The sequence below is a fragment of the Rhinatrema bivittatum genome, chromosome 1, assembly GCF_901001135.1.
Source record: "Rhinatrema bivittatum chromosome 1, aRhiBiv1.1, whole genome shotgun sequence".
In the NCBI taxonomy this organism is placed as follows: Eukaryota; Metazoa; Chordata; class Amphibia; order Gymnophiona; family Rhinatrematidae; genus Rhinatrema; species Rhinatrema bivittatum.
In genome coordinates this window covers 739,334,486-739,362,466 of record NC_042615.1, presented here as the reverse complement: position 1 = coordinate 739,362,466, position 27,981 = coordinate 739,334,486, and the positions used below count along the sequence as shown (strand labels likewise).

Here is a 27,981-nt window from a genome sequence, read left to right as displayed (position 1 = left end):
CCTTTTCTTACTAGATATTCCTCTCTATATGCAACCTAGCATTCTTCTGGCTTTGGCTATTACCGTATCACACTGCTTCGTCGACTTCAGGTCGTTAGACATTATCATCCCGAGGTCTCTCTCCTGCTCCGTGAACATTAGCCCTTCAGCCCTCAGCGCCTACAGTTCTTTAGGATTACCACACCCCAGATGCATGACTCTGAAATTCTTGGCATTGAATCCCAGCTGCAATATCTTCGACCACTCTTCCAGGTTCCTTAAATCCCTTTCTCATTCTCTGTACTCCTTCCGGCGTGTCCACTCTGTTGCAGATCTTAGCATCATCCGCAAATAGACAAACTTTACCTTCTATCCCTTCCGCAATGTCGCTCACGAAGATGTTGAACAGAACCGGTCCCAACACTGATCCCTGTTGCACTCCACTTAACATCATTCTCTCTTCAGAGTAGGTTCCATTTACCATCACCCGTTGTTTTCTGTCAACCAGTATGTAATCCACGCCATCACCTTGGGGCAGACTCCCAAGCTTCTCATTTTGTTGATGAGTTTTCTATGTGGGACTGGATCAAAAGCTTTACTAAAATCCAAGTAAATTACATCGAGCGCTCTTCCCTGATCCAGTTCTCTGGTCACCCAATCAAAGAAATCAATTAGGATTCATCTGACAGGACCCTTCCCCTGGTGAATCCATGCTGCTTCTGATCGAGCAACCCACTGGAGACTTCAGCAGTCTCCATTACTTTTCCCACCACCAAGGTGATGCTAACTGGCCTGTAGTTTCCAGCCTCTTCTCTGCTCCCATTCTTGTGAAGCGGGACCACCACCGCTCTTCTCCAGTCACTAGGTACTACCATCCTTTTCCAGAGATCTATTGAACAGGTCACATAGTGGACCCGCCAGCACATCTCTGAGCTCCCTCAATATTCTGGGGTGAACCTCATCAGGCCCCATGGCTTTGTCCATTTTCAGTTTTCTTAGCTCTCCCCATCCATTATCTTCCGTAAATGGAGTTTCATCTACTCCACCCCTTCTACAGACTTGATAACAAGTGATGGTCCTTCTCCAGGTTCTTCCTTAGTGAACACTGAACTGAAGTATTTGTTTAATATTTCTGCTAATTCTTCATCACTTTCCACCCATTGATCCTTAACCCCTTTCAATTTCACTATACCACTATGGACCTTTCTCTTGCTCCTTGCTGTCCCTTGCACTCATCCCCTCTCTCTTTGCTCTGTCTCTTGATCCCCCATTTCCCTCTCACACTGCAAAGAGCATGATACCACAGCATGAGCGGGCACTGAAAGGCCAGCATGAAATGCTTTTTTTTTTTTTTTTTTTTTTTTAATGCTGCTGTTTCTGCCTTCTCCCTTAGCACATGGCTGCTAACCAGTGAACAGAGAGGAGATGGGAGCAGCAGCAACCAAGAGAAGCATTTCCCGATGGCAGTTTCTGCCTGCTGGCACACTGGTGGGGAATTCAAGGCACACAGACTGGAAATGTCACACCTCCTATGGAGGTGTAAGTAAGGAACCTGATGAAGCCATGTTTGAATATGTTTTTATAGTAACCTTATCAGTTAAAATACTAAAACTAAAAAGCATCTCTCTAGAAATCAGATTGATGTTGCTAAGATTCTAAATAATCCATATCTATTTATTTTAATGGGTACTAATGATGATGTGAAACATTTCCAAAATGTGTAGCTTGTAAATTATGCAGGAAATCATGAACTGTATAAAGGGCCTCCCCCAGGAAAACAGCATGCCTAGTTATTTTCTCCTTTTGTCTAGTGCTCCTTACCTTAAGAGAAAGAGAGCCTGCAAGACAGAAGTGGTCCACATCAATGACAGAGGCGAAGAAACCTGCCAGAGTGACTTCCCCAAAGTCGCTTTTTTTCCTGAGCCCAATCACAATGGCCCAGGACCACATTCCTACCAAGCCATGCACAGTGTTATCGGAGATGGCCCGCAGCCAGTCATTTTGCTGAATGTAAGAAAGCTGTAGAAGTCTGTCTGCAAGGACACAGAAAAGCCCCAAACCTAGGCTGGCGAGGACTGAGCCTGTGCTAAACGTTTGCAGCAGCGTATAGGCCTTCTCCGTCTCGGTAGTCACAGCAACCGCCATATTACAGCAGAGGGAATTCCGTCTAGGTGAATGCAGCCCATCCTAGTTTAATCTTCCTTCATTCTACAAAATACACAGATGGTGTTACAAAAGAGGTATACCAAATGCCATGCTGCAGTCATGTATATAGAAACACAAACATAAAATGATGGCAGACAACGAATGATGGCCCACCTTGTCTGCCCATTTGTCCCTTCCCACTGCAATATGATGGTTTCCAATTTCATCCTTGCTTCCTGATTGCCAGAGACCCTCTGCTTATCCCAAGCTTTCTTGAATTCCAGTATTGTTTATGTCTTTTCTACCTCCACTGGGAGGCTGTTTCATGTATTCACACCCCTTTCCTTGAAGAAAAAAATGTTTTATGTTACCTAATCTCCTTTGGATCTCATATCATGACCCTCTTCTAAAACATCCTGGTAACAGGTATGTGTTATAACAGATAGGTTGGGAGACACCAGATCTGTCAAAGAGTGGTTTTACTATAGCAGAATTTGATTGCCCTAAAAACTGCTGTACAGGAATATTCTGGAAAACTGGATTTCCATGTCTTACAACCTTGAAGTACTATAAATGAGACCGGCCTAGCTCCTCCCCAGGACTGCCCCTCTCAATGCTCCTCTTCCAGCCCTTAATGGACATTCAGTGGAAGAAGACCCAATGCTCTTGGATCTAACTGCAACTTTTGATAGAGTAGACCATGAAATTCTTATCTTCCGACTCCTGGATCTGGGACTTTCAGGTTCTGTGCTAAAATGTGTTTAAATCCTTCCTCCAGGATCATACACAAACCATTTCCATGGGATTGGCCACCTCACACACTCATTTGTAGTGTACTAAAAGGCTCCATTTTAGCTCCTACTTTGTTCAGCATCAATTTAGCCCTGCTTGGTAAACTAATTAGGAAACACCATAACCCATTCAATGCTATGCAGACGACATCTAATTACTGTGCCCCTTAAGCAATAATCCTGACCAAGATATTGCTAACCTAAACCTCTTCCTCAAGAAGATTGCAAAACAGCTTCAAGGCAACAAACTAAAACTCAACCTCCAAAAAAACAGAAGTACTATGAATTGGAAAATCAGACCATTCACACCTCCATTCCAGAATAACACTAGAAGGATGCATTCTGCTCCTCAAACATGAAATCAGGAGTCTGGGCATCAGCTTGGACTCTAATCTTACATTTGAGGCCTAAATCCAATTTGTTACAAAATCAGCCTTCTTCCATCTATGACAATTTAGAACACTTTGCTCCTTCTTGGATGATCCTGCCTATGCAATAGTAATTCAGGCCTTTGTTATCTCCCATCTGGACTATTGTAATCCCCTTTATGTGGGCTTAGCAAAAAAAAAAAAAAAAGATTAATCAGGTACAACTCAAACAAAAAGCAGCTGCACAATCCCTGCTCACTCCTCTCCTAAAATTCCTTCACTGGCTCCCCATCTCCTCTCACACTGACTCTCTCTATACTGACTCTCTCTATACTCTCCAACTTGCCCTCTTCAGACACTGCCCAACACCCGCCTAGTAATACCTACTTACAAGGAAATGCAGCTTACTAACACTAGGATGAAATAATTTGCTGGCTCTGTCTCTTCCCTCTGGAACTTCTTGCCACTGGACAGCAGGCTAACACCAGATCTTCTGACTTTCAGGAAAAATCTGAAAACCTGTTTGTTTCTTGAGACTTTCCACCCCATAAACATACTTCACTAGCTCTCCATTCCAATTTGCACTGCTTGTTTTGGTTTTTTAACTCATTGCTGTTTGCCCTCTGTTCCCCATCACTTTTGTAATCCATGTTTTCGGTTTATGTTCTATATTACTTGTTAAATGGGCCTCCTGGCCAGTTTTGTAACTCGCTTTAAGATCACTTGTTGGAAAAGCGTGAATTAATTAAACAATGATGATGATAGAAAAAATGACTATTGGAAAGAGAGGTAAACACACGACAGATTGATTTGGTTATTAAAGTCATTTCATTTTACTGATGCCTTATTTTGGGAAAAATTAAAAGCATGGCCCTGTGAGGAGCAGCATTGGTTACATTACTCTGTGCTACTGTTCTTTCTTGGTGCCCACATAGATCTTTCCACTCCAGATAAGCTGTAACCAATAAGAACATAAGAAGTTGCCATAGTGGGTCAGACCGAGGGTCCATCAAGCCCAGGATTCTGTTCCAACAGTGGCCAATCCAGGTTACAAGTACCTGGCAAGTACTCTTAACATAAAATATAGATCCATACTACTAATTCCAGTAATAACAGTGGCTATTCCTAAATTAACTTGATTAATAGCAGTTTATTCACTTCTCTTCAAGGAATTTATCCAAACCTTTTTTAAGCCCGGCTACACAAACTGCCCTAATCACATCCTTGGCAACAAATTCCAAAGCTTAATTGTGCATTGAGTGAAAAAGAATTTCCTCCAATTTGTTTCAAATGTGCTACTTGCTAACTTCATGGCATGCCCCCTAGTCCTATTATCTGAAAGAGTAAATAACACTTACATTTACCCATTCTACTCCTCATGATTTTATAGACCTCTATCATATCCCCTCTCAGCCATCTCTTCTCCAAGCTGAACAGCCCTAACCTCTTTAGCCTTTCCTCATAAGGGAGAGGTTCCATGCCCTTTATCATTTTGTTATTTGTAACTGCTTTCTTCCGCACTATAGTTCTTGTTTGAAGTTTATTATGCACCCCTGTTTAACTGTAAACCAGCATGATGTGAGTATATCATGAATGCCGGTATAGAAAAACCGTAAGTAAATAAATAAATAAATAAATTTGAGTCGCCCTTCTTTGTACTTTCTCCAATGCAACAATATCTTTTTTGAGATGGGGTGACCAGAATTGCCCACAGTATTCAAGGTGCAGCGATACAGAGGCTTTATGACATTCTCAGTTTTATTCACCATTCCTTTCCTAATAATGCCTAACATCCTGTTTGCTTTTTTGACCGCACAGCACACTGAGCTGATGATTTCAATGTATTATCCACTATGATGTCTAGATCTTTTTCCTGGGTGGTAACTCCTAATATGGAACCTAACATCGTATAACTACAGCAAGGGTTATTTTTCCCTATATGCAACACCTTGCACTTGTCCACATTAAAATTTATCTGCCATTTGAACACCCAATCTTCCAGTCTCGCAAGGTCCTCCTGCAATTTATCACACTCTGCTTGTGATTTAACTACTCTGAAAAATTTTGTGTTATCTGCAAATTTGATTACCTCACTCGTCGTATTCCTTTCCAGATCATTTATAAATATACTAGCCGTTAAGCCCGTAACAACGGGCTACATTTAAAAAAAAAAATTTCGGTCTATTTCCTTCCCACTTCCTCCCCCCTCCCTCTCCTCCCCTCACCTCACTCTCTCCTCCCCCTCTATTCTCCCTCTCCTCCCTCCACCTCACTCTATTCTCCCTCCCACCTCCCCCCTCTATTCTCCCTCTCCTCCCTCCCCCTCAGCTCACTCCCTCCCCCCTCTATTCTCCCTCTCCTCCCAGCTCACGCTCCTCACTCTCTCCTCCCAGCTCACGCTCCTCACTCTCCTCCCCCTCCCCTCAGCTCACTCCCTCCCCCCTCCCCCTCCCCTCAGCTCACTCCCTCCCCCCTCCCCCTCCCCTCAGCTCACTCCCTCCCCCCTCTATTCTCCCTCTCCTCCCTCCCCCCTCAGCACACTCTCCTCACTCTCTCCTCCCAGCTCACTCTCTCCTCCCTCCTCCCCTTTCAGCTGATCCACAACCGGCAGACAGGGGGGTGTCCCTCCCTCGCACGCACGTCGCCGCCACTGCTCCTCCCTCCCTCGCGCCGCCGCTCCTGCTCCTAAGGAGGAGGCACCATTTTTTTTTGGGGGGGCACGCTCTGCTCTGGCCGACGTGCTCGCATGCGCAGTAGAGCTGCTCTCTACTGCGCATTTGTGGCACGTCGGTCCGGGCTCCCTTGTGTAGTAGATTGAAAAGTACCGGTCCAAGTACAGATCCCTGAGGCACTCCACTGTTTACTTTACTCAAATGAGAAAACTGACCATTTAATCCTACTCTCTGTTGCCTGTCTTAACCAGACTGCAATCCATAAAAGGACAGCACCTCCTATCTCATGATTTTTTTTTTTTTTAGCTTTCTTAGAAGCCTCTCATGAGGGACTTTGTCAAATGCCTTCTGAAAATCCAAATACATCACATCTACTGGTTCCTCTTTATCCACATAGTTATTTCCCCTTCAAAAAAAGTAGATTTGTGAGGCAAGACTTCCCTTGGGTATATCCATTCTGGCTGTGTTCCATTAAACCATGTTTTTTTAATAAGTTCAATAATTTTGTTCTTTAGAATAGTTTCCGCTATTTTTCCTGGCATTGAAGTCAGGCATTGAAGTCAGGCTCACCGGTCTCCAGGGTCAACCCTAGAACCCTTTTTAAATAAATCGGGATTACATTGGCCACCCTCCAGTCTTCAGGTACAATGGGCGATTTTAATGATAGGTTACACATTTTTACTAATAGATCTGAAATTTTATTTTTTAGTTCTTTCTGAACCCTTGGATATATATCATCTGATCCAGGTGATTTGCTATAATCTTTAGTTTGTCAATTTGGCTTACTACATCTTCCAGGTTCATCGTGATATGGTTCAGTTCATCCTAATCAACAGGATTACCCTGACCAATTGATGGTAGCTGGAGACCGCCAGTGTACTCAGCCGGAAGGCGTCGACACATGGCAGGGTGGATGCCCTATATAAGAAAACATGGCTTACCATGAGTCGGCGAATCCCCATGTCTCCTGTCCTTTAACCAGTTACCAATCCACCATAAGACACTGCCTCCTATCCCATGACTAATTTCTTGAGGCTTTCCTTTTATCTGATATCACTTGATGTACCGCTTGTATAAACAAAATCCAAACGGTGTACAGCAAAAGATTTAACATACACAGTAAGCATAAATCCTGGCTCAGCATGACTCTTGAAATTGCTGACAAACTATGCCCCATCTCCAGACGTAACATTACCCAACCCACAAAAAATCATCAACCCTGGTACACGACTGAACTAAGATCCCTAAAAAATACCCTCAGGCAGCGTGAGAGAAACTGGCGTAAAGCCCCCTCACCCCAACTCGCCTCAAGTTTCAAAACTACCCTTCACCAATATAGAATAACCACCCTCAAAACAAAAAGAGACTACTTTTCAGCTAAGATCCACCAATACATGTACAACCCGAAAGCCCTTTTCAATTATGTTGCCAACCTCACCAAATCCTCTCAGCCCACTATCCCTGAGAATGATGCCTCCACTAAGAGCGAAGAAATCGCCCAGTATTTCCTCACAAAAATCACCAACATCCTCCGCAGATTTCAACACCCTTCTCCATCCACCTCCCCTTCCCCCTCCCTCCAACCTTCCCCCACTTCACCCACCCTCCAAACCCTTGACCTGACTTCCGCTAAAGAAGTGGAATCTATTCTCAGAAAACTTAAACCAGCTTCCCACCCTTCAGACACCATTCCCACAAAATCCCTCCTCTCCATCCCGAACACTATATCCAAACCCATCGCAGACATCATAAACTCCTCCCTCTCTTCAGGCTCTGTCCCAGATGCTCTTAAACAAGCTATTGTCAAGCCCCTCCTAAAAAAACCAACACTAGACCCTAAAGACCCCGCTAACTTCCGCCCTATCTCTAACCTGCCCTTCCTATCCAAAATTATGGAAAAGATTGTAAACATCCAACTTACAGAATATCTAGAAAGCAACAACATTCTGCATCCAGCCCAATACGGCTTCCGTAAATACCTCAATACAGAAACCCTCCTGCTCTCCCTCACGGACCACTTACTCATAGGCATGGACCGAGGCAACTGTTACCTCCTCGCCCTACTCGACATCTCAGCTGCCTTTGATACCATCAACCATAACCTCCTCATCAACCGGCTATCCGAAATAGGCATCTCAGGCCTAGCCCTACTATGGTTTAAATCCTACTTATCTAACAGAAAGTTCTCCGTCAAGATAGGAAACGCCAACTCCACACTCTATCCCTTGTCTCAAGGTGTCCCACAAGGCTCCTCCCTCTCCTCCACCCTTTTCAACATTTATCTCACACCTCTATGTCAGCTCCTCACAGACCTCGGCCTCAAATTCTACCTCTATGCAGATGACGTTCAAATCGTCATTCCCATTCACAACTCTCTCTCAGATGCCCTTGCCTTCTGGAACACATGTCATGCCAACATCAATGACTTCCTCACCAACATCCACCTCGCTCTAAACTCCTCCAAAACAGAGCTGCTCCTTATCTCTCCTCACCTCCCTCCCAAACCACCGATCTCCAACGATCCAGCTTTCAACGTCATAACACCCCAACCCACAGTAAGAGACCTTGGGGTTATCATAGATCAACAACTCAATCTCAAAAAACAGATCAACTCCATCCTCAAAGAAGGTTTCTTCAAGCTTCACATCCTGAAGAAACTCAGACCCCTCCTCCACTATCATGACTTCCGCACCGTCGTCCAAGCCACCCTTTCCTCAAAGCTGGACTACTGTAATGCCCTCTTCCTTGGCCTACCCTCCTCCACCACCAAGCCCTTACAAATGCTCCAGAATGCCATCGCCAGGGTCATCACCAACTCAAGGAAAGCTGATCACATTACCCCAATACTCAAAGAACTCCACTGGCTCCCCATCGCATCCCGAATTCTCTTCAAAATTCTAACCATAGTGCACAAGTCCATCCACTCGCACAATTCCAATTGGTTGGATGAACCCTTTCGTCCTATACGCACTGAACGACCCACTCGCACTGTCAACAAAGGCACCCTCTCCATTCCCCCATTGAAAAAAGCCCACCTCTCCTCTACTAGGGACCGTGCACTATCCATTGCAGGCCCTAAACAATGGAACACCCTCCCTACCACTCTCAGGCTAGAGCCATGTTACGCCAAGTTCAGAAAAAAACTTAAAACATGGCTCTTCCGACAAGCCTACCCTGATTAAGTACACCGACTTCTGCAAGTATCCTGCCTACGCCTTGTATATTCCTGTAAATAGTCCGTTACAGTTTTTATTTATTGCTTTAATTCCTCCACCTCCTGCTCTTTGTATACTCCTCCTTGTTCGCCCTCCCTGTTCATTGTAATTTCTACCTTTAAAGTTACATTGTAAACCGGTATGATGTATGCATACTAATACCGGTATATAAAAGTTTTTAAATAAATAAATAAATAAATAAGATACAACCATAATCCACACTGACAGGTAGGACCTCACTGCAGCACAACATAAAAAGCCCACAGCATAAAATAACCTCAAGAATGCCATCTCAAAGATACTACAATGGCAAAGCAACCTGTCACTAGAAAGATTTAGCTCTCAAACTTATCCCAAAAGCCGAGCCTATGGCCCTACCATAAGAATTCCTCAGCCCACCCAACCTTCCTAAAATTGTGCTTGGTCTGAAGCAGACCAGGGTCAATGCAATCTGGAAGAATAGTAAAAACCCATTTATAAAAGTCACATCATCAGTTTGTGCAGGGAAGGTTCCATCCTTCCGTCACAATATTCAACTACTGAAGGCTAAACTAAAGCGCCATCTCTTAACATTTTTCCTGAACTTAAGACAAATTTAGAATAAATATCCAACAGTAACAAATTATAACAGGATCTTGATAGCAGAAAGTGTTGCATTGTTTCTATTCTTAAATGGAGGAATACTCAGCAATTCCCGTTACTAGAAGTTATTTGCTATGGGTTTGACAGTTGCTTGGTTTTGATTATAAACATTACTACCCTTGCCTTGGAATAACTGCACAGAGCGGCAGTTACTACCCTTAAGAAAAACAGGGGGGTAACCTGCACAGCATGGCAGATGCTACCATAAGAAACTTGCTGGGCAGACTGGATGGACCATTTGGTCCTTTTCTGCCATCATTACTATGCATATTACTATGTTAAGAATAATGTAACCTTCCTTTTCGCCTGCTAGAGCAGTCCACTACACTAGACAGATACAAAAGTTACTCCCTAGGCAGGGTAGGAGGAAGACTGAGTTGCTTTGAGAACCCCCAAACCTGAAGGTCGCTTCCTCCTTTGCCTGAACGTCCAGTGTGCAGATGACTAGGTGGCGACCCTATAGAGTTCCCCAGGGGAGACAGATGATGTTTCTGCCAGAAAGACACGTGCATGAGTGTCATTGGTGCCCGTTTACTGTTGAGAATGTATGTTGCTTTAATTTAGTGGCCACTCTTTTCACTTTCCTCCACTACTGGGTCAGGGGTCCTGAGGTCACTAAAGAGCCAGGCTTCTGCATAATGCAGAAGGCCAGGTGCATGTCCAGAACAAAGCCTGGTGAAAACCCTGTTCGGCAGGCTCCCATCAAGCCCCTAGCTGGATCTGTCCCTGGGCACAGGCCTAGGCCGAATATCCTGCTGCTTTAGTCTTCCTTGGGGTCCCTTTTCCCCAGGGGAGGCAGTGGCCCTGGCTGTCCAGGAAGTAGGTCAGCTGCTGGCCCCACCACCTCCCACAGTCCTTCCCCCACACAGAGAGATCTTCTGTGGATCCTTCAGAGAGGCTGGGCCTGTTATTGTGCCTGCACCCTCCACTGGCAATGTACTTCTGCTGTTTCAGTGCAGGTACTTTCACTCTATCCGCAATGCACAGGGATGGACAGAGCTGGCAGATAACATGTGGAGACTTATTTTTAAATCCCCACACATCATTTACACCAGATTTTGCACCTGCTTTGTCTGTGGGGACTGAAGAATCTGTTGCACTGACTGGTGCTGAATTTTTGAAGGGAAAATCTGTGGACAGTACTTTTCAAAATTTGTTTGCTGTAAGCTCCCTGTGGGGTTTAAAATTACTGCCTAACTTGAGAAAAACCATCATGAGGAATAGCAGGGGGACAATCCAAGCTCCTCAGAACCTGGCTTATTTGCATTATTTGCATTCTCAATTCCGTTTCTCAACAAAAATAGGTCTCGTTTTCAGGATATCTGCAATGAATATGCATGATATATATCTCTCTGTCTCATGCATACTCACTGTGAATATCATAAAAATCAGGCCTGTTTGTGGCTCTTGAAGACTGGAGTTATCCACCCCTGCTTTTAGGTCTTGCCTGTCTCCGACAGTCTAAAAACCTAGCTCACGTTTTCCCAAAATGTCCCATAGAGATGCTATGAAGCAAAAACTGCTCCCCCCAGAGGAATGTCACAGTAAATCAGATTAGTTTTATTTCTTTTTACTGTAAACCTGGCCAAGAGCGCACTGAAGCCCTCACCCCTTAGCAGCTACTGCTGCCACCATGCTGGTTTCCCCCCTCCCTTGCTGCTGCTTAAGAAGCCAGCATAGAGCAGATAGCTGACTCCTATAGCCTGCCCTCTAGCTCCTTGTTGAGTGTATAGGACAATCAAAAAGATGAGAGGAAGACTGCAATGGGGTGAAAGAACTTCAGATGGCAACAGAAGAGCCTGAGAAACTAAGATTTACTTATGTGTAATGTAAGCGTGCCGACTTACAGGACAATATTGTAAAGTGTGCGGGAAAATGGGTGGTCAGTGTTGAGCACCCGCTCTCACAACATGCACCCAACCACTTCTCCTGGGTGCACGATCCTGTATTTAAATGAGGGGTTGAGTTAAAAAGGAGGCGCTAGGGACAATAGCGCATCCCTAGTGCCTCCTTAGCAGCGGAAACCCAGGAGAGGAGGCTGCCTTAGCAGGTTCAGAAAACAGACGTTCAATTTTACGAGTGTCCATTTTCCGAACCTGCTGACAGCCATGGGGTTAGGAAAATAGACACTCGTAAAATTGAGCGTCAGTTTTCCTAACCTGACCCGCCGGCACTTTTTTTTTTTTTTAACCATTTGGTACACTTTTTCTGGCTGCTCAGAAATTAGCGCCTGCCCAATTTGTGAGCATAAAATGTGCGGATCAGCCACAAATTTTTTCGGTATCCCGGGTGAATGTATTTGCATGTGATGAGCGCTATTAGTTTTGGCGGGGGAGGGATGTGCGTTTTCGATGCCCTAAACCCCTTACAATGGTGGACACTTGTTGAAAACACACATCCAACGCACTATTTACAGTATTGGCCTGTTAGTGTTGTTACTAGTTTATTCTGCACAATTCAAGACAAGAAATATTTTTGAACCCTTCCTGCATGAACTCTTTGGTTATTACATGCCACCACCAAACCCACTGCCTCATGGGCAAGAAGGGAAGACGAACCCAAAAGGGTAACATTAATTTCAAGTTAATTTTGAGCTAATGACCTCTACGGGATTAGATCAATTTGAAAATGTTCCTAATTTCTGTTTAGACTCAACTCACCACAGAATCCGGCAACAGTTAGTAGCAGATTTTTCTCGTGCTGCACCCTCTGCCTGCAGTGAGCTGGATTCTGCGCCTCTTTTTTCTTCAACCCCCGTCTCAAGCCTTTTTCCCCCCTTTCTCGTGGCTCAGTTAAGGTATAGGAATGTTCTGCTTTTCTTATGTATGTATTTAAAGTATCCGCTTACAACAATTGATGTTGACATTGGCAGTATATAAATAACCGCATGCCAAATTCCACTGCAGCATGCTTTGAAATAATTTTGTATGCCTCATAAAATGAAACTGTCCTACCAATTGTATTTCTGTACAAAAATGCAAGAAGGATATGCCACTTGCTCAAGGTCACCTGAGTGATGGAGATGGGAATCGAGCCAGTCTTTCGTATTTCCTAGCTCTCTTGCGGCTATCCCTAAACTCGTCAGCAGATCGACGAGTTACGCAGCAGCACTGATTAATATTTGACGTTTAAAACTCGGAGACATTTTCACACTAAACACAACCCTGGCAGTCCTGGTACAACAGAGTGATTGCCAGCTCCAAGGCAGGAAACGCAGCAGCAGAATGATAACCTCTATCAAAGAGGAAGGTTCGCTTCTTGGAATTAATTCAACTTCCAGCGCTGAGACCAACAAAAGCAAAAACAATGACATTAAACCATAAGGAATGAGCCTACACGCTTCTACCGGGTTCTTACGTACCTTCTCGGTGCTCTAGCTGGCAGCCCCTTCTCGGCTCCTCCTAGCAGATCGCCCCCCCCCGCCTGCAGAGAGAAGCACCACGCAAGTGCAACAGAAACCCACCTCTCGCCCCGCCCCGAAGATGTAAACACCTTTCTTATTGGTCATTTTACCCACTTCCTGGTCACTGTTCAAATGAATTCTGTACCTCCTGCTGCGATTGGCCAATATAATTCCCCCTCCCCCAACCATTACCTTAATTGTCAGCAGGCAAGCGGAAATCTCTTCCAGTCTGTAGTCTGACGAGGTTGTGGAGTTATCCGGTTTGTCGTGGGAGAGGGATTGAGAGAAGATCACTGCACAAGTTTCACCTACCGTTACCACCTTTTTTTTTTCTTTTCTCCTTCCAATTACTCCTGTAACTACAACTAATCTCTTTTGTTTAGAAGCAGACCATACTTTCTTCCAGGAGCTGCGCCGCAGCTGAATTTTTCCAGCTCCAAGGATAAGAAAATAAGTTCTGGGGTTTTTTTTTTAGGACAGCAGGGATAACTGTTTGGGCAGGCTGCTGGGGGTGGGGGGAGCAGTGCAGCTATCGAAATCATTTTCTCCTTCCCCTCAGGGCTGGTGCTATCTTTTGTACTGCCCTATGCGAAAAATTACTGTGCTCCCCCCCTCCTCCTCCCAAGTCATTCAGTGTCTGTCCCGGCCCCTCAAATAACGTCCAGCTCCATTCTGCAATCTCTATGTTTAAAAACTGACCTCCAGAACCCATGAATAGGGAACGGTACGAGGTAACTTAGGCAAACCTTACAGCCTTGCACCCACACCATCCCTCCACCCCCACACCCTTTACACAAACACAAATTATGCATTTGTAACAAATTTTACATGAAAAAAATTCAAAAGTACAGTCTTGAGGCAATAACATGCATAATTATATTTACATGCACCCCTGTGGTCCAAACCAGAAAACTGCAAAAGACACCTGGAACTCCTACTTTTTGTAATGTGTATTGGGCGTGAGCTTGGCCCTCAGAAAGCCATGAATAAATAAAATTACCATTACAATATAGTAAACCTCCCATACAAAAACAACCCTAACAATCTTATCTATGAAAAGGCAACACTGCACATATTACACAAGGCCTTAGGACACCAATAAAACTCTTATTAGGAAACCAGGCTGCTATAGATCCCTACACAGAAATTACATGCCAGCAAAATACCTCACCTAAATATCTCATCTCAGTCACAAATGCAGAACACAGACAGATCCTCACCAAGTACAGAATAAAGAGATCAGATAGTATAAACAAACGTGCTGAGAAAAAACAATTGGAATCCACAAACCACTAGCCTCTAAAAGCAGAGCAACAATGGAAAAACAAACATTACCATTTTTCATAAAACCAATAATAAAATTAAGAAATACAAAACATCAAAATAGTAAAATCATATTCATAAGAAAATATTTCAAAAGTTAATGAATAGAATATCCAAAATTTCCCAAACACCAAAATACTTCAAAACATCTGATGCATAAAAAATCCAATAATTAAAATGTTCTATTCCCCCCCCCCCAAAAAAAATTATATTTTGAAAGAACAGAATCAGATTATACCCAATAATTAGAATAAGCATTAAAAAAAATCTTCTTTCCCAGTTGTGATTTTTTGATTTCTAGTCACCCTGTGATTGTCGTGGATTGGGGGAGGTAGGGCCACACAAATTTTATCTTTTTTCCCCATACACACGCACATTAACACATTCATTCTCTTACACACTCCTAACATACACAGGTTCCCTCTCCCTCAGATACATTATGGTATGCGTGTGCCTGTGAGAGACACATGGGCTCCCACAGGCACACAAACATACAAGCACACCGGTTCTCACACAGACTCATACACAAGCTCACACATACACACATGGCCTCCTGTTGTCATTGGGCCGTGGAGGGATGAGCTCCATCATGGCCCCGTGGGTTTCTGTTGCCTTCAGGCAGTGGTGGGACCTTCCTGCTTGGTGGGGGGAGCAGAAGCTGTATGCAGGTGTGGAGGCACATGCACGCAGAGGTTTGCACAATGTCTCTCCTTCGGCTGCCAGTGGGTTAAGCTCTGCCACCACCCTATGCAACTACACGGTATGCATACGCAGTCATGCCTGGCCTGCTTCCCCTAGTATTTTTCTTTATTTGAAGCAGATTAAAACCCCTCCTATGCTCCCGTCTCATAGCTTTGCTCTCCCACTCCCCTCTTCAGTTTTCTTACCTTTCTTTCCACGGGTTTTTACTTCCTCAGAACAGTTCTCCTTTTGATCCACAACAGGTTTTTGTTTCCAGCCAGAGGGTTTCTTTTTTACAATTCCCTTCAGTTTAAGAGTGTGTTTTGTTTAGGTTGTTAGCTGCCACACTGATGCCTCTCTGTGCCTTTTTACATTTCCCTTAGAGCTGCTGTAGGAACTACAGCTTCTGCCCCTGACCAGAATGCCACCCCAAGGCTCATAAGGCTGTTTCCCTACACTGACACCAGCAATGGCAGATTTGGTGCAGAAGTTCCCTAGCAATACCCTGGTGGCCCCCATAAGCACCTGCTCAACTGACAATTCCTACTTGTCTCCAGGGGGCACCCAATAATTACAAGAGAACATCCTTGAACACCACCACAGTGATACCTCAGTGCTATGTCACTGCGATACCCAAGGCTACTAAATCAGCACCATCTATATTGGTGCCATCTACCCCTTTCAAGACAATCTCAGATAAGCCTTTCATTGGGGCTATATATCAGCCCTTGCTTGGGAGGGACCCTAGTAGCCCAACCACTTTGAAAGGGCCCATAACAACCACCATTAAGTGTGCCACCATGGGGGAGAAGATAGCCATCCCAGGAGAAACAGTTGTGTTCTCCCAGCCATGCGCCATTTTAGGGTGGGGGGGGGGGAACACAATCTCAGTAATCCCAGGAGGACCAGTTGCCTCAGGAAGGTTTGCTAAACCCTTCCCCCAATTAAACATTGCCCTAGGTGAAAATACAGGAACCCCAAATGCCCCGGAAGGGGCTGCTCCAGTTTTCCAACCATGTATTGTCTAGGGAGAGAGCAGCCCAACCCCAGTTGCCCCAGGAGTGATTTACCACCAGCTGCGCACCGTCCTGAGTGCAAATGCTCCGGGAGGGATAGTGGTTTTCCACCAACCAGGTGCTGTCTTGGGAGGGAGTGCGCCAACCACAGCTGCCCCAGGAAGGATAGTTACAAGCGTTGCCATATTAGCCCCTATTGCCTCAGGTGGGAACAGTACCTTAGAGTGCGCTGATATCTTGCATCAATCCCAAACACATTGAGCATGGTTCCAGCGCTGGACCAGACAGCTTATTGCCTCCACTCCCTTGAGCGACACTTGCTCCAACAAACTCTCCACCCAAGCAACTGTCCTAATAAAGATGTTGGGTAGCAGTGGTGCAGATATAGCTGGAGTCCTGCCTAAAGTGGGAGGAGCCTCCAAATAAAGGGGCAAGAGGAAATAAAAACAATTTATTCCAGTACCACTTTGGGGGATAAGACCCCTTCCCCCCTCCATATTCTGACCCAATACCTTCCGGCCCAGCCCCACCCAAACCAACTTATGCAGTGGTGGTAGCTAATGGCATTACACACTTGTGTAAAAATATGCACAGCTGTAAGAGGCCAAAGAATGACTAATCCTTGTGTGGCAGGACCTGGCCAGCTCTGCTTCACTGGACAGAAAGACATTGGTGGACAGAACATACAGGTATAAAAAAATAATAGCAACATATGGAACACTGAGGCGGCCTGGAGGACATGTGCTTTGAATTAGCAGCCAGAGTGTCTCACGGTGGGGGCAGGATTTAAATTCTGTGCCCAAAGGAAAAGGGGGGGGGGGGGGGAGAAACAAAAACTGTTTTTGCCAGAAACAGAACTAAAGAGCAAACTGTAAAAGAAAGGATATGGTCAGCAATAAAAGAACCAGTATAAACAGGTTCAGGCTGGACACTGACCAGTGACTATGTCCTGGCAGTCATGTGCTCACACAATATAAAAAGGAGTCTATTGGTAAGATGAATCTTGAAGAGAATGTGCACAGAGGTATCTTGCAAGAGTCCTGTCATTCTCTCCACAGGCAGGAAGAGCTGGCAATAACTGGCAGCTCTTCCATTTGCTAGCTATTGAATACATTTTACTAAATTTGACAAACTGGCTTTGTGTGTATCTCTTCCTGTCAGGTGCTGGTAAGTAAGAGAACATTCTAATTACAGTAAAGCCTGGGGACAAGCACCTGGAAGGTTTGGCCCGTATTAGCCTTCTGATTCCTCATCCCTAGCAGGGAGGACAGACAAAGAAGGGCCAAACACTCAGCAACCACATCTGCACTCGGGCAGAGATATGAGGTCCACTGCCCCATGTCACCTGATGAGTCCTTAAGACTATGCTACCGCCATGGCGGAGCTGGTAGGGTCTAGAAACATCATTGAATGTAGCAAGATGTACAGCAAAGTGGTGGTTCTCTCTCTCACCCAATTTAGCTGCCATTCACCAGGCACTCGAAAAGGGCTGGTGGTGAAGGATGTTTATCACCCCTAGAACCTCTCGAGCCTAAAGTAATTCTGTCCAATGCCCCCCTGCCCCACCTGTTACCCTGGTGGCACACAAGCTTTTTGGGAGAACGAAAATCATCAATTTTGGTGCTCCCGATGGGCCATATGGACCATACATTACACCACATACAGGAGGGAGGTACTGACAGGCATCATAAACTGAACAGATAAAATGCTTTCCATATTCATCTGCTTCATTTAGGATTGGTGTAACATGACACAGTGTCTGTTGGAAGCTGGTGTGTGATCTCATGTAGGTTCTGTAAAGTGTTATTGAAACATATACAAGCTGCTATTTCCAATGTCAGCATAGCTGACTGGAAGATCTTTGTTGCATTAGTATCTAACAGCTCTGCTTCTTTATAAAGTAGAGTATTTGAATGAGTCTTGGAGCATTTTTCTCTTTTTAGAGCTGATTCTACCACCATTGACGCATGTGGAGGTCGAACTGTTTGATGACCAGAGAGAGTTAGACTTCGTATTGTGTGTCCAATTTTCTTGTCACTGGTAAAAGTAGATAGTGGTGTTTGACACATCCTTTTTTGGAGTTCATGTAGCATCCTATGCACTGGGACTGTCAGTACCTGTGCAGGGGCATGTTTATTTAAGTATTTAAAAAATATCCTCGCTGAGTGCCGCCACTTCTTATTTATTTTAAACATTTATATTCACCAAAGCACAGATCTTGGCCGAGTACAATATACACACACACATTTAAATTAGTAAACATACAGTGATAAGCATTACAGAACAGAATGAACAAACTGAACCATGTTAAACTTCAAACAACCTACAGCATCTGTTGACAACTATCTCATGTCTACTTATGCAACATTACTTTCTTGATTTGTAAAGGGAAAGAAGAGTTGCTTACCTGTTCTCAGAGGACTGTAGGATGTCAATGTTCACACATGAGTGACATCGGATAGAGGCTGGCCTGGAACTTTGATCTCAAAACGTCTAGAGTAGTTGTTCCCAAACCTGTACTGGAGGACCCCCAGCCAGTCAGGCTTTCAGGGTATCCATAATGAATATGCATGATATAAAATTACATGCAATGCCTCCATGTTATGCAAATTTTATTTCATGCATGTTCATTGTGGATATCCTGAAAACCTGACTGGCTGGAGGTCCCTCAGGACAAGTTTAGGAATCTCTGAGTTTTCAAACATGCTCTACTGAGTATGTGCATTTATAGTTATCACCCTGCCTCCTAGGCAGAGTCCCTCATTCCATGATATAGATAATACATGGAAAACCATCTCAAAGGGGAGGAGGTTCTGGTTCCCACTATAGTCTTGACATTGATGTGTCAGACCATCGATGTGCTGGCATGGCACATCGACATGCATGGGCAGCTGATACTGGGCATGGCACTGAAAGTGCAGCAGCAACACAGCCTGCCGGGGCTCCAGCTCACTATCTCTCACAAGGAGACTGCCAACATTAGGAGAGGCTATTTCATCCAGGGCTCTTGCACGTGGAGACAAGTTCCTTAGAACGTGGGGAGGATGAGCTCTCCCTCTCACAGGAACGGTGCGGTCTTCAATCCCTTCACTGTGGGATCAGTGAAATGACATGGAAATCCCACTCAGATAGAACTCAGGTGAGCCCCCAGGCTCAGTGACCTACACGGATCACACGCAGACTGCATTCCATCAGTCCTGCCAGCACCAGACAAAGGCACAAAAACAGACAGAGCAAGAAAAGGACACAGAAACTAAACTGCAAGTGCAGTATTTATTTACTAAGAAACAGAATTAGACTACCAGGCTGCACAACAACTAAGGTCCACCCGGCAGCGAGTTGAAAGGAAGAGAAAAATAAAAATAAAACTACCAAAAGGTAAAAGAAATAGAAAAAGAGCTGTAACTCCAGAAAACAAATCACAACAAAAACTGTGAGGTGAGAGCAAAGCTGAATACTGTGACCACATGGCTCCCAGGACCATACAGCTCTGTGGGGGAAAAAAAGAGACTGAGGGACTCTGCCTAGGGGGGCAGGTTGATAACTATAGCTGCCCATGCTCAGTAGAGCCTGTTTGAAAGCTCTAGAATCTTTGAGATCAAAGTTCCAAGCTGGACTTTTATCTGATGATGTCACCCAAGTATGAGAACTGCTATCCTGCTTGTCCTCGGAGAATATAGTTGGCCATCTTTTGTAAAAAAAAATTGTTTAAAAAAGGCAAAATAAGTTATGTTTTTAGATGGTGAGGTGAGTTTGAAATGTCTGTACCTTCTTTCCACCAAAAGGTATTAGCCATCTCCCAGGGACAAAGCACATTATTCGCCATACTGTATTTGAAACCTGCTGATTTTGAAGATAGGGTTAAAGAACAGTCCTGTGACTTGACAGCAACCTGCCATGCCACCACCAAGACCACCTATTATGTGTTTGAGTCTTGGGACAGGAAAAGTTTTCGAGCTCACAGATCATTCTTTCAGGCATCTGAGAGGAAAGAGGGTGATTGTCTGCTGCAGGAGTAGCCCCTGCTGTTATAATAAGTCACTCATGGGTTTGGCCTTGGAACAGTTCTTTTTTCCAGCAAAATATTTTGGTTGCCATGTTAGCCTACTTAAATATGTAGAAATATGGTTAGTAAAAAAAAAAGGTATGACATAACGCATTTGCCTTTACTTCTATGCCAGCTAGAAATCTCAAATCATGAAGGGCAATCCAAGGTGAGAAAAGGGAGTTGAAATAGACATTTTGTATTTAGTTTTATTAAAGCCTATTTGTCAAAACTATTGAATATGTTGTGCAATGCATAGAAATATCTCCCACTTAACTATTTGAAAAAGATTTTTGTCACAGGCATAGAATTGGGAAAACAGTTTTGAAAACAATGTTAACTGAACTAAGAGTTATGACATGTTTAATATCAACATATAAATAACAAGGATGTTAAAAATTCGGCATGCATGTTAGAAAATAGAAGCGTCCATTTTCGCATGTTGAGAAAAGCACATGCAGGTCTTAAAATTGACCCTTCTGTGTACAAATTAGAAATGTTATCTTATTTAACCCATTGAAATTAGTAAATAATCATTGAGACCTGCTCCTGTTTCATTTTGTATGGTAACGTAGTAGCTGTCCATAAAATATCTTATTTGATTTTATGAATAAAAAGATTTTTCCCTTCTAGCTGTTGGTAAATTTGTTAACATTGTAGAATGATGTGCAGACATTTAGCTGTATTGAGGGAGGAAAGGCTTCAGACATCTGATTAACTTGCATAACTTTTTTTTTTACCATGTAAATTGCTTTAAAAAAATTGTCCTCAAACTGGATTTTATTCTTGAACTTAGAAATTTAATTTGTTGCATGCTTAAATGTAACCTTGTCTACAGTATAGAAACACATTTGGGTGCTGCAGGGTATCTGCTAGCTTGCTGCAGCCCCTGGGATTTTACAGTGAGGAGAATCAGTAGCTTCAGGACCCATAGGGATAGGACAGACATGACACAGAACAAAAAAGAAATTGTCCATACCAGGGTTACAGTTAATATTTTGGTACCCATAGGTCACTAACAAGAGAAGAGACAGTCACAGTGATGGAAAGCATAGCACTCACTCACTGTTCCCTTGGCCTATGCACTCATGCTGTTCCAGGTAGAGAGAAGCAAGATTAGTCCAAAAGCAGTAACTGCTGCAGTGAGAAGCAGGCAGAAATAAACCTATCTTGCTTCATCTTTGGGTTATTTGTTACAACTAGATGAGCTGTAACTGAAGTGGCTGCTGGGCTCAAGTTTTCCATGGCATGCCAGTCAGCTGCTGGGCTTGCCAAGCTGTATTAGTGAGGCAATACCTTGAATGCTATGGAGAGTTTGGAGTACGGAAAGGGAGGGTAAGAAGTTATGGAGACAAGATAAACAGAGAAAAAGGAAAAGAAATAGGGACAAAGAAAAGGATTGAAGAAAGCAGAGTTGCTTACCTGTAAAAGGTGTTCTCCAAGGACAGTAAGATGTCAGTTATCACATCATTGGAAGGAGCCAGGCATGGAAAACATGTGTCAAAGTTTCTAGAACTTTGACTGAACCTCATTGAGCATGCTCACACGTGCTATATATAGCACATGTTCATGTGCGGGTCCCCTCAGTCTTATATCATAGAATTTGAAAAATAAAATAATGGGGAAAACCCATATAGCAGAAACCCAACTCCGCGGGGTGGCGTGCAGGTTTCATAAGGACTGACATCCTGCTTGTCCTCAGAGAACACCCATTACAGGTAAGCAACTTTGCTTCCTCGGAGGACAAGCAGAATTACAGTTGCCATACATGGATGAATCCCTAGCTAGAAGTTGCCCCTCCAACATGAAAGGGGACCAACAAAACACCAAGCAAGTGCGAACAGGCACAATAACTAGTTTTGTTGGTAACAATGGAGGGGCAACCTGAACCAAAAAACATAGGCCCTAGGTGGGAACAGAGTTGGGTTCTATACCTCAAACAAGTCCCAAAGGACAGACTGGTCAAACCTGCTGTCGCATCAGCTATCCTTATCCAAACCATAATGCAATGTGAATGTGTAGAGAGAACTTCACGTCATAGCTCTGCAGATCTCCCACATGTAGGCGATGGACGTGGAGAACTTTCTCACTTGTAGAAAGGTGGCAAATCACAGCAGTAGAATATCCATGCTTCAGCAACCGAGCCCTCTCAAGGGCCATACCGTAAGACAAAACTGAATCGGATCTTTGAGAAGAACTTGCCCTTGCCGCAGATCACTGTGTGCTGGAAACTGTGGGCCAACCTGTGACACCAAAACCACCATTCCCCCATCTTACGAATCACCCTGCCCAACATGGGCCATGGAGGGGGGGGGGGGGGTAGGGGGGAAGGTATATAGCAGCTTGCCCTCCGGCCCAGGGACTTTGGATCTTTCCTACGACTGAAGAAATGAGGAACCTTTACAATGTGAGGTCGCCAGCAGGTCCAGAAACTGAAGGCCCCAGCAATCCACTATCAGCTGAAACATCTCGTTTGACAATTCCCATTCTCCTGGATCCAGACTCTGCCTGCTGAGAGTCTGCTCTTCCATTGTTTTTTGCTGCAATGTGCGAGGCTGAGATCTCCTGAAGATGCACTTCTGCCCATTCCATAAGCTGGGCAATTTCCTGTGACACTTGCAGGCTCTTGGTTCCTCCCTGCTGATTGATGTAAGCCATAGTTGTTGCATTGTCAGACATTATTCAGACCACTTGCTCCTGTAAACAATCACTGAACCACAAGCATGCCAACCCGATGCTCTAGAGAGATTCTTCTGTACTCCAGCATGCTTGCGCTGTCAGCCCCTGACAATGAGCTTCCCAACCCTGGAGATTCTTATCTGTAATGAGTACTAGCCAGTCTGATGATCTTAGGGAAACCCCTCCTCTCAGATGATCCACTCTAACCACCACTGCAGGAGTGTGCAGACTTCCTTTGGCCTGTGAAGCTGAATCAAATAGTCCTGAGACTGTGGGCTTCAGAGTGTGCTGAAGAGGATGCATATAAACCCTCACCAATGGCACCACTTTCAGGATCACTGCCATCAATCCGAGCACCTGAAGATAGACCATATTGTTGGGCATATTGTGTTTATCAATAGAAACACCTTTGCCATCAGTTTCTGAATATGACCCTCCAGCAGGAACACCCTGCTCTGCTTCATGTCGAACTGAACACTGAGATGGCTGAAGACTACTCTTGGCCAGGTCACCACCCAACCTAGTTCCTGCAACAAGATCAACTTGCATGACACCCGGATGCTCTTTTCCAGAGAGTCTTGGCCCAAATTTATTTATTTATTTATTTAACACTTTTCTATACCGACCTTCATGAAAAAATTTCATATCAGATCGGTTTACATGTAACAAAGGGTATAACTTAAACAAGAACAATTCACTAGAAGCGGAAGTTACATATAACAAGGGTATTTAACTTGGAGGCTAGGCTAGTCAGAGGTATAGGACAGTGTAACTGAAGAGAACTAGAAAAGGCAATGAAACAAAAGAAACTGCGGCTTAATTATAATGTCTAAACATAGCGGGGCATTAGCCGGTAAAGCAGAGTCCTGTCCGGTTGACAATTAATGGCTTAGAAAGTTAGGGGAAGGCCTGGAGGAAGAGCCAGGTCTTAAGTTTTTTGCAGAAAGTTCGAAGGCAAGGTTCTAGTCTGAGGTCAGTGGGCATATTGTTCCAGATAGTTGGACCTGCTGTAGAGAATGCTCGTTCTTTGGTGTATGATAGTCGCGTGGCTTTTGTTGGGGGAACTTGCAGGGTACCTTTGTACGCTTCTCTTATAGGTCTTGAGGATGAATATAATTTGAGTGGAATCTGGAGGTCTAGTTGTTGCTGATTGTATATGGTTTTATGAATTGTGGTGAGGGCCTTGTGCATTATTCTATATTTTATTGGCAGCCAGTGAAGGTTCCGTAGTATGGGAATGATGTGCGAACCTCTGTTGGTGTTGGTTAGGATTCTGGCTGCCGAATTCTGGAGCATCTGTAATGGTTTGATGGAGGAGAAAGGGAGTCCGAGAAGAAGAGCGTTGCAGTAATGTGTTTTGGAAAAGAGCGTGGTTTGGAGGACGGTCCTAAAGTCCTGGAAATGGAGGAGAGGTTTGAGCCTTTTCATAACTTGGAGTCTATAGAAACAATCCTTGGCGGTGTTGTTGATGGATTTCTTTAGATTCAGGTGGTTATCGAGGATGACTCCTAGGGTCCCTTACTTGTGAGATCTGGGTGTTGGATGATGTCGGATGGGTTAGGGCTGAGTGGTCGGGGGAAATGAGAAGTAGTTCAGCCAGTCGGCCAAGTATGGGTGGACCAGAATCCCATCCTTTCTCAACACTACTGCCACCACCACCACAACCTTGGAAAAAGTTTTGGGCGCGGTGGCCAAACCAAAAGATAGTGCCCAAAACTTATGATACTCCAAAACCGTGAAGCGCAGAAACTGTTGATGCTCTAGCCAGATGGGAATATGCAGGTATGTCTTGGATAAATCCAAGGACATAAACTCCCCCAACTGCACTGCTATTACCACAGAGTGCAAGGTTTCCATGTGAAACAGTCACCTGTAAATGACACTTGACCTCCTTGAGATCCAGGATGGGGCAAAAAGAGCCCTCTTTCTTGGGCACAATGGAATATCGGCCTATATTTTCTTGAGACGTGGACACTAGGACCACAGCCCTCACACTGAAAAGTCTTGACAATGTACACTTCACTGCCTGCCTCTTCTGCGGGGAGTTGCAGGGAGACCCCATGAATACGTCCCGAGAAATACTGCGAAACTCCAGTGCATATACATCTCATATCACATCCAGGACCCACTGGTCCAACATAATTTCAACCTACCTTCGATAAAAGAGAGAGGCGACCCCCTATCTCCTGTTCCTGGGGTGGGTTGGCACACCTTCATTGGGAGGCTAGAGGGGCTCCACTACCCGAGCCTGCACCCTATCTGGGACGAAAGGATGGAGACCTACTCAAAGGTTGAGCCCTCTGAAAGGCCACTCCTCTGTAGGGTCGAAAATGTTTGGATCCCTTAGTATGACCTCTCATGCTATAGGAGTGCGGCATATTTCTTATTCTCCAATAACTGAGGAACCTGGAACTTGCCCCACTTATTTGCCATTTTCTCCAGCTTGCTCCCAAACAAGTGCGAGCCTTAAAGGGCAATTTTGTAAGGATGGAAGTTGCATCAGCTGACCAATTTCTCAGCCATAACTGACACCTGGCCGCTATTACCAAAGTCACCTCTCTGGCTAAGGAGCAGACCAAATCACAGCCCGCATCTGCCAAAAAGGCAGCTGCCGGTTCCATTACTGCCCTGGAATTCACACCAGATTCATTGACCTCCTGAGAGAGAAGTAAACAAGAGCGAGCCACCAGAGAACCACAAGAAGCTATCTGCAAAGTCATTCCATTGCTTCGAAGGTTTTCTTAAGAATGGACTCAATTCTCTGATCGTGTGAATTCTTCCAGGCTGCTCCACCCTCTATGGGAATAGTCATCCTCTTGGTGACGGCACTCAGAAAGGCATTCATTTTCAAAAAACTTAATTGCTCTCTCACCACTAGATCCAAGACTCGTCCCCCTTTGAAAATAGCTTCCAAGGCGCCCCATTCAAGATCAATCAATTATTGAATGGCCTCTATAATCAGGAAGAAACATGAGGCTTTACGCAAAGAAATCAAAATGGGATCGTCTTTTGGCTTAGACATGGATTCAGCCCCAGGAACTCCCAGCATCTTCAAAATCTGGGAAATCAGAGCCGGTAACTTATCCCTATGAAAGAACTGCAACATAGTTGTATACGGCTTTAATCTTGGAGGAATTTCCCCATCCTCCAAGGAATAAGGATCGGCTTCATTAACTGTGCCATTTGGATCCCTCTCGGGAAAACTGGAAACAGATCTAGGCGTACTCAGATGCTTAGCCGCAGCACCAGATGTCCAGGATTTCATTACCTGCAACTCTGACCTGGTAAGACTGATCGGGGCAGAGGGCTGCATCTGAAAAAAAAAAAAAAAAAAAGACTGCAATGCTTGAAAAAATTCCACCCAAGAAAAGGCAGAGGGATCCATGCCAAACCCAGGAGGGTCCTATCCTGAACTACCTTCCCCCACTGACAAACCAGTTAGAGGAGCTCCAAAAATCAGACGACCCTTCTGGCATCTCTTTACCCAGGTCCACATCAGGTTGGGAAGAACCAGGCTTAGTAAAATCAAAGGCAATTCCCCCTGAGCTTCCAAGCAGCGCTGACATAAGTTAGAGGGAACTCCAGGCTGAGATGCCTGAATATGGCAAGCAGCACAGAGGGTAAGGCGCTTCGGTTTCTTCATCAGTCTGTCAGTATCCTCTAACTGGAGACTGAAGTATGCGTCCAGCAGTATCCATGCCGCAATAAATAAATAAATAAATACATAAATAAACTAGGCATCCAAAATTTAGGAATATAAATTTTAGGCATACAATCCTGTGCCTCTATGAGAATCCAAAAACTGAGCTCTCACAAAGGCCGCTCAGATTGTGCGCATAGGTAAGTGCCTGCATAATAACTTTCAGACAGATACCCCCATCACTGGACGCCCAACTAAGCATCCAGGCTAGGAACTCAACTAGGTGCACAACCGGAGGCACTCGCACTAACCGACAGAACTGCAGAGAGCAGCCTATTACGCAGGAAAAACATGCAAAGTGCCACTGCAGCCTACCGTGTGGTGAACAAGTAAAACCTGAGAGCGGGGCCTGGCCAAAAATGGCTGCCCACGGCTCCCAAGTTAATTCGGAGGCGGAAACGATGTCAGATCAGGCATGCCAAGCGCGGAGACCGAAGGGAAGAGGAATCCCTACAAAAAACCCCTTCCTTTTTTATTTTTTTTTAATTTTTTTAATTATTCTTTATCTGAGCTCAGCCCATCCCGGCTGAGTACAGAGTTGGTCTCCAGCTACGGGCGGGGGGGGAAGAAGGCATATCTCTTCACCACCATGCTCTGCTTCCTGCACCCACTTGCCTTTCAGCTGGTTTTTTTTTTTTTTTTTTTACAGCTAATACCATGCCAGCTGAAACCAGCTACCGGACCAAGGCACTTGTCTGAGGGAGGGATCCAATATATTTCACCTCAGGAACTCTCAACTGAGAGAGGGACCATATGGGTAATACCACAGGAGAGCGGGCAAATAATTTTCCATCTTCTTTTCTCCTTCTAAAAAATGTAAGCAATCCCCAGTAGGCAGATGCACGTCCACCATTTGCTGGAGACAGAGAATACTGGTGGGCTGATGTCACTGCAGGGTTATATACTGTGATGTCAGTTTTGCTCAATCTCCATCTGCTGGTAGAGGCGCATAACCCACTTATTCTGGATCCACCTGTCTAAACGCTAAGAAACATCCTTTAACAGATGCAAACTAGTTGCTTACTGCAAATGTAGTTTATAGATGGGCTATGCACATCATACTGGGGCCTTCAGACACTCTAGTGCAGATGGGATTATGCTTGAGGGTCCCTCTCACAAGCCTAAATTTTAGCTCACATTTTCTTCATGCATGGTAAAAACACTCCCACTGCAGAAGTAAGCTAATGCATTGTGAGTTTAAAAAATGCACTCTAACCTGAAAATGAGTGCAGAAGACATGCTTAGTGTACATAAAACAGGTTTTCTATATACACACACTTGTGCACATAAAACAAGATTTATGTGCACAACATACACTGGGG

At 44.6% G+C, this 27,981-nt stretch overlaps 1 protein-coding gene across 3 annotated transcripts in view; it reads right to left on the bottom strand.

The window, feature by feature from the left end:
- TMEM267 (transmembrane protein 267) overlaps window positions 1-16,582 on the bottom strand; it is a 38,774-nt gene extending 22,192 nt beyond the window's left edge. Inside the window, exons 1-2 of one of the 3 annotated variants that reach the window (XM_029577816.1) lie at window positions 16,454-16,582; window positions 1,801-2,187 (exon numbers count right to left, since the gene is read on the bottom strand). In XM_029577816.1, the coding sequence (XP_029433676.1) occupies window positions 1,801-2,124 (324 nt within the window). In that variant the 5' untranslated portion in view covers window positions 2,125-2,187; window positions 16,454-16,582. Of the gene's footprint in view, window positions 1-1,800; window positions 2,188-2,298; window positions 2,455-13,173; window positions 13,260-16,453 lie in introns of those variants that run through there. The other 2 variants (XM_029577801.1, XM_029577809.1) reach the window with 2 other exon arrangements.
- Between the last annotated feature and the right edge of the window lie 11,399 nt (window positions 16,583-27,981).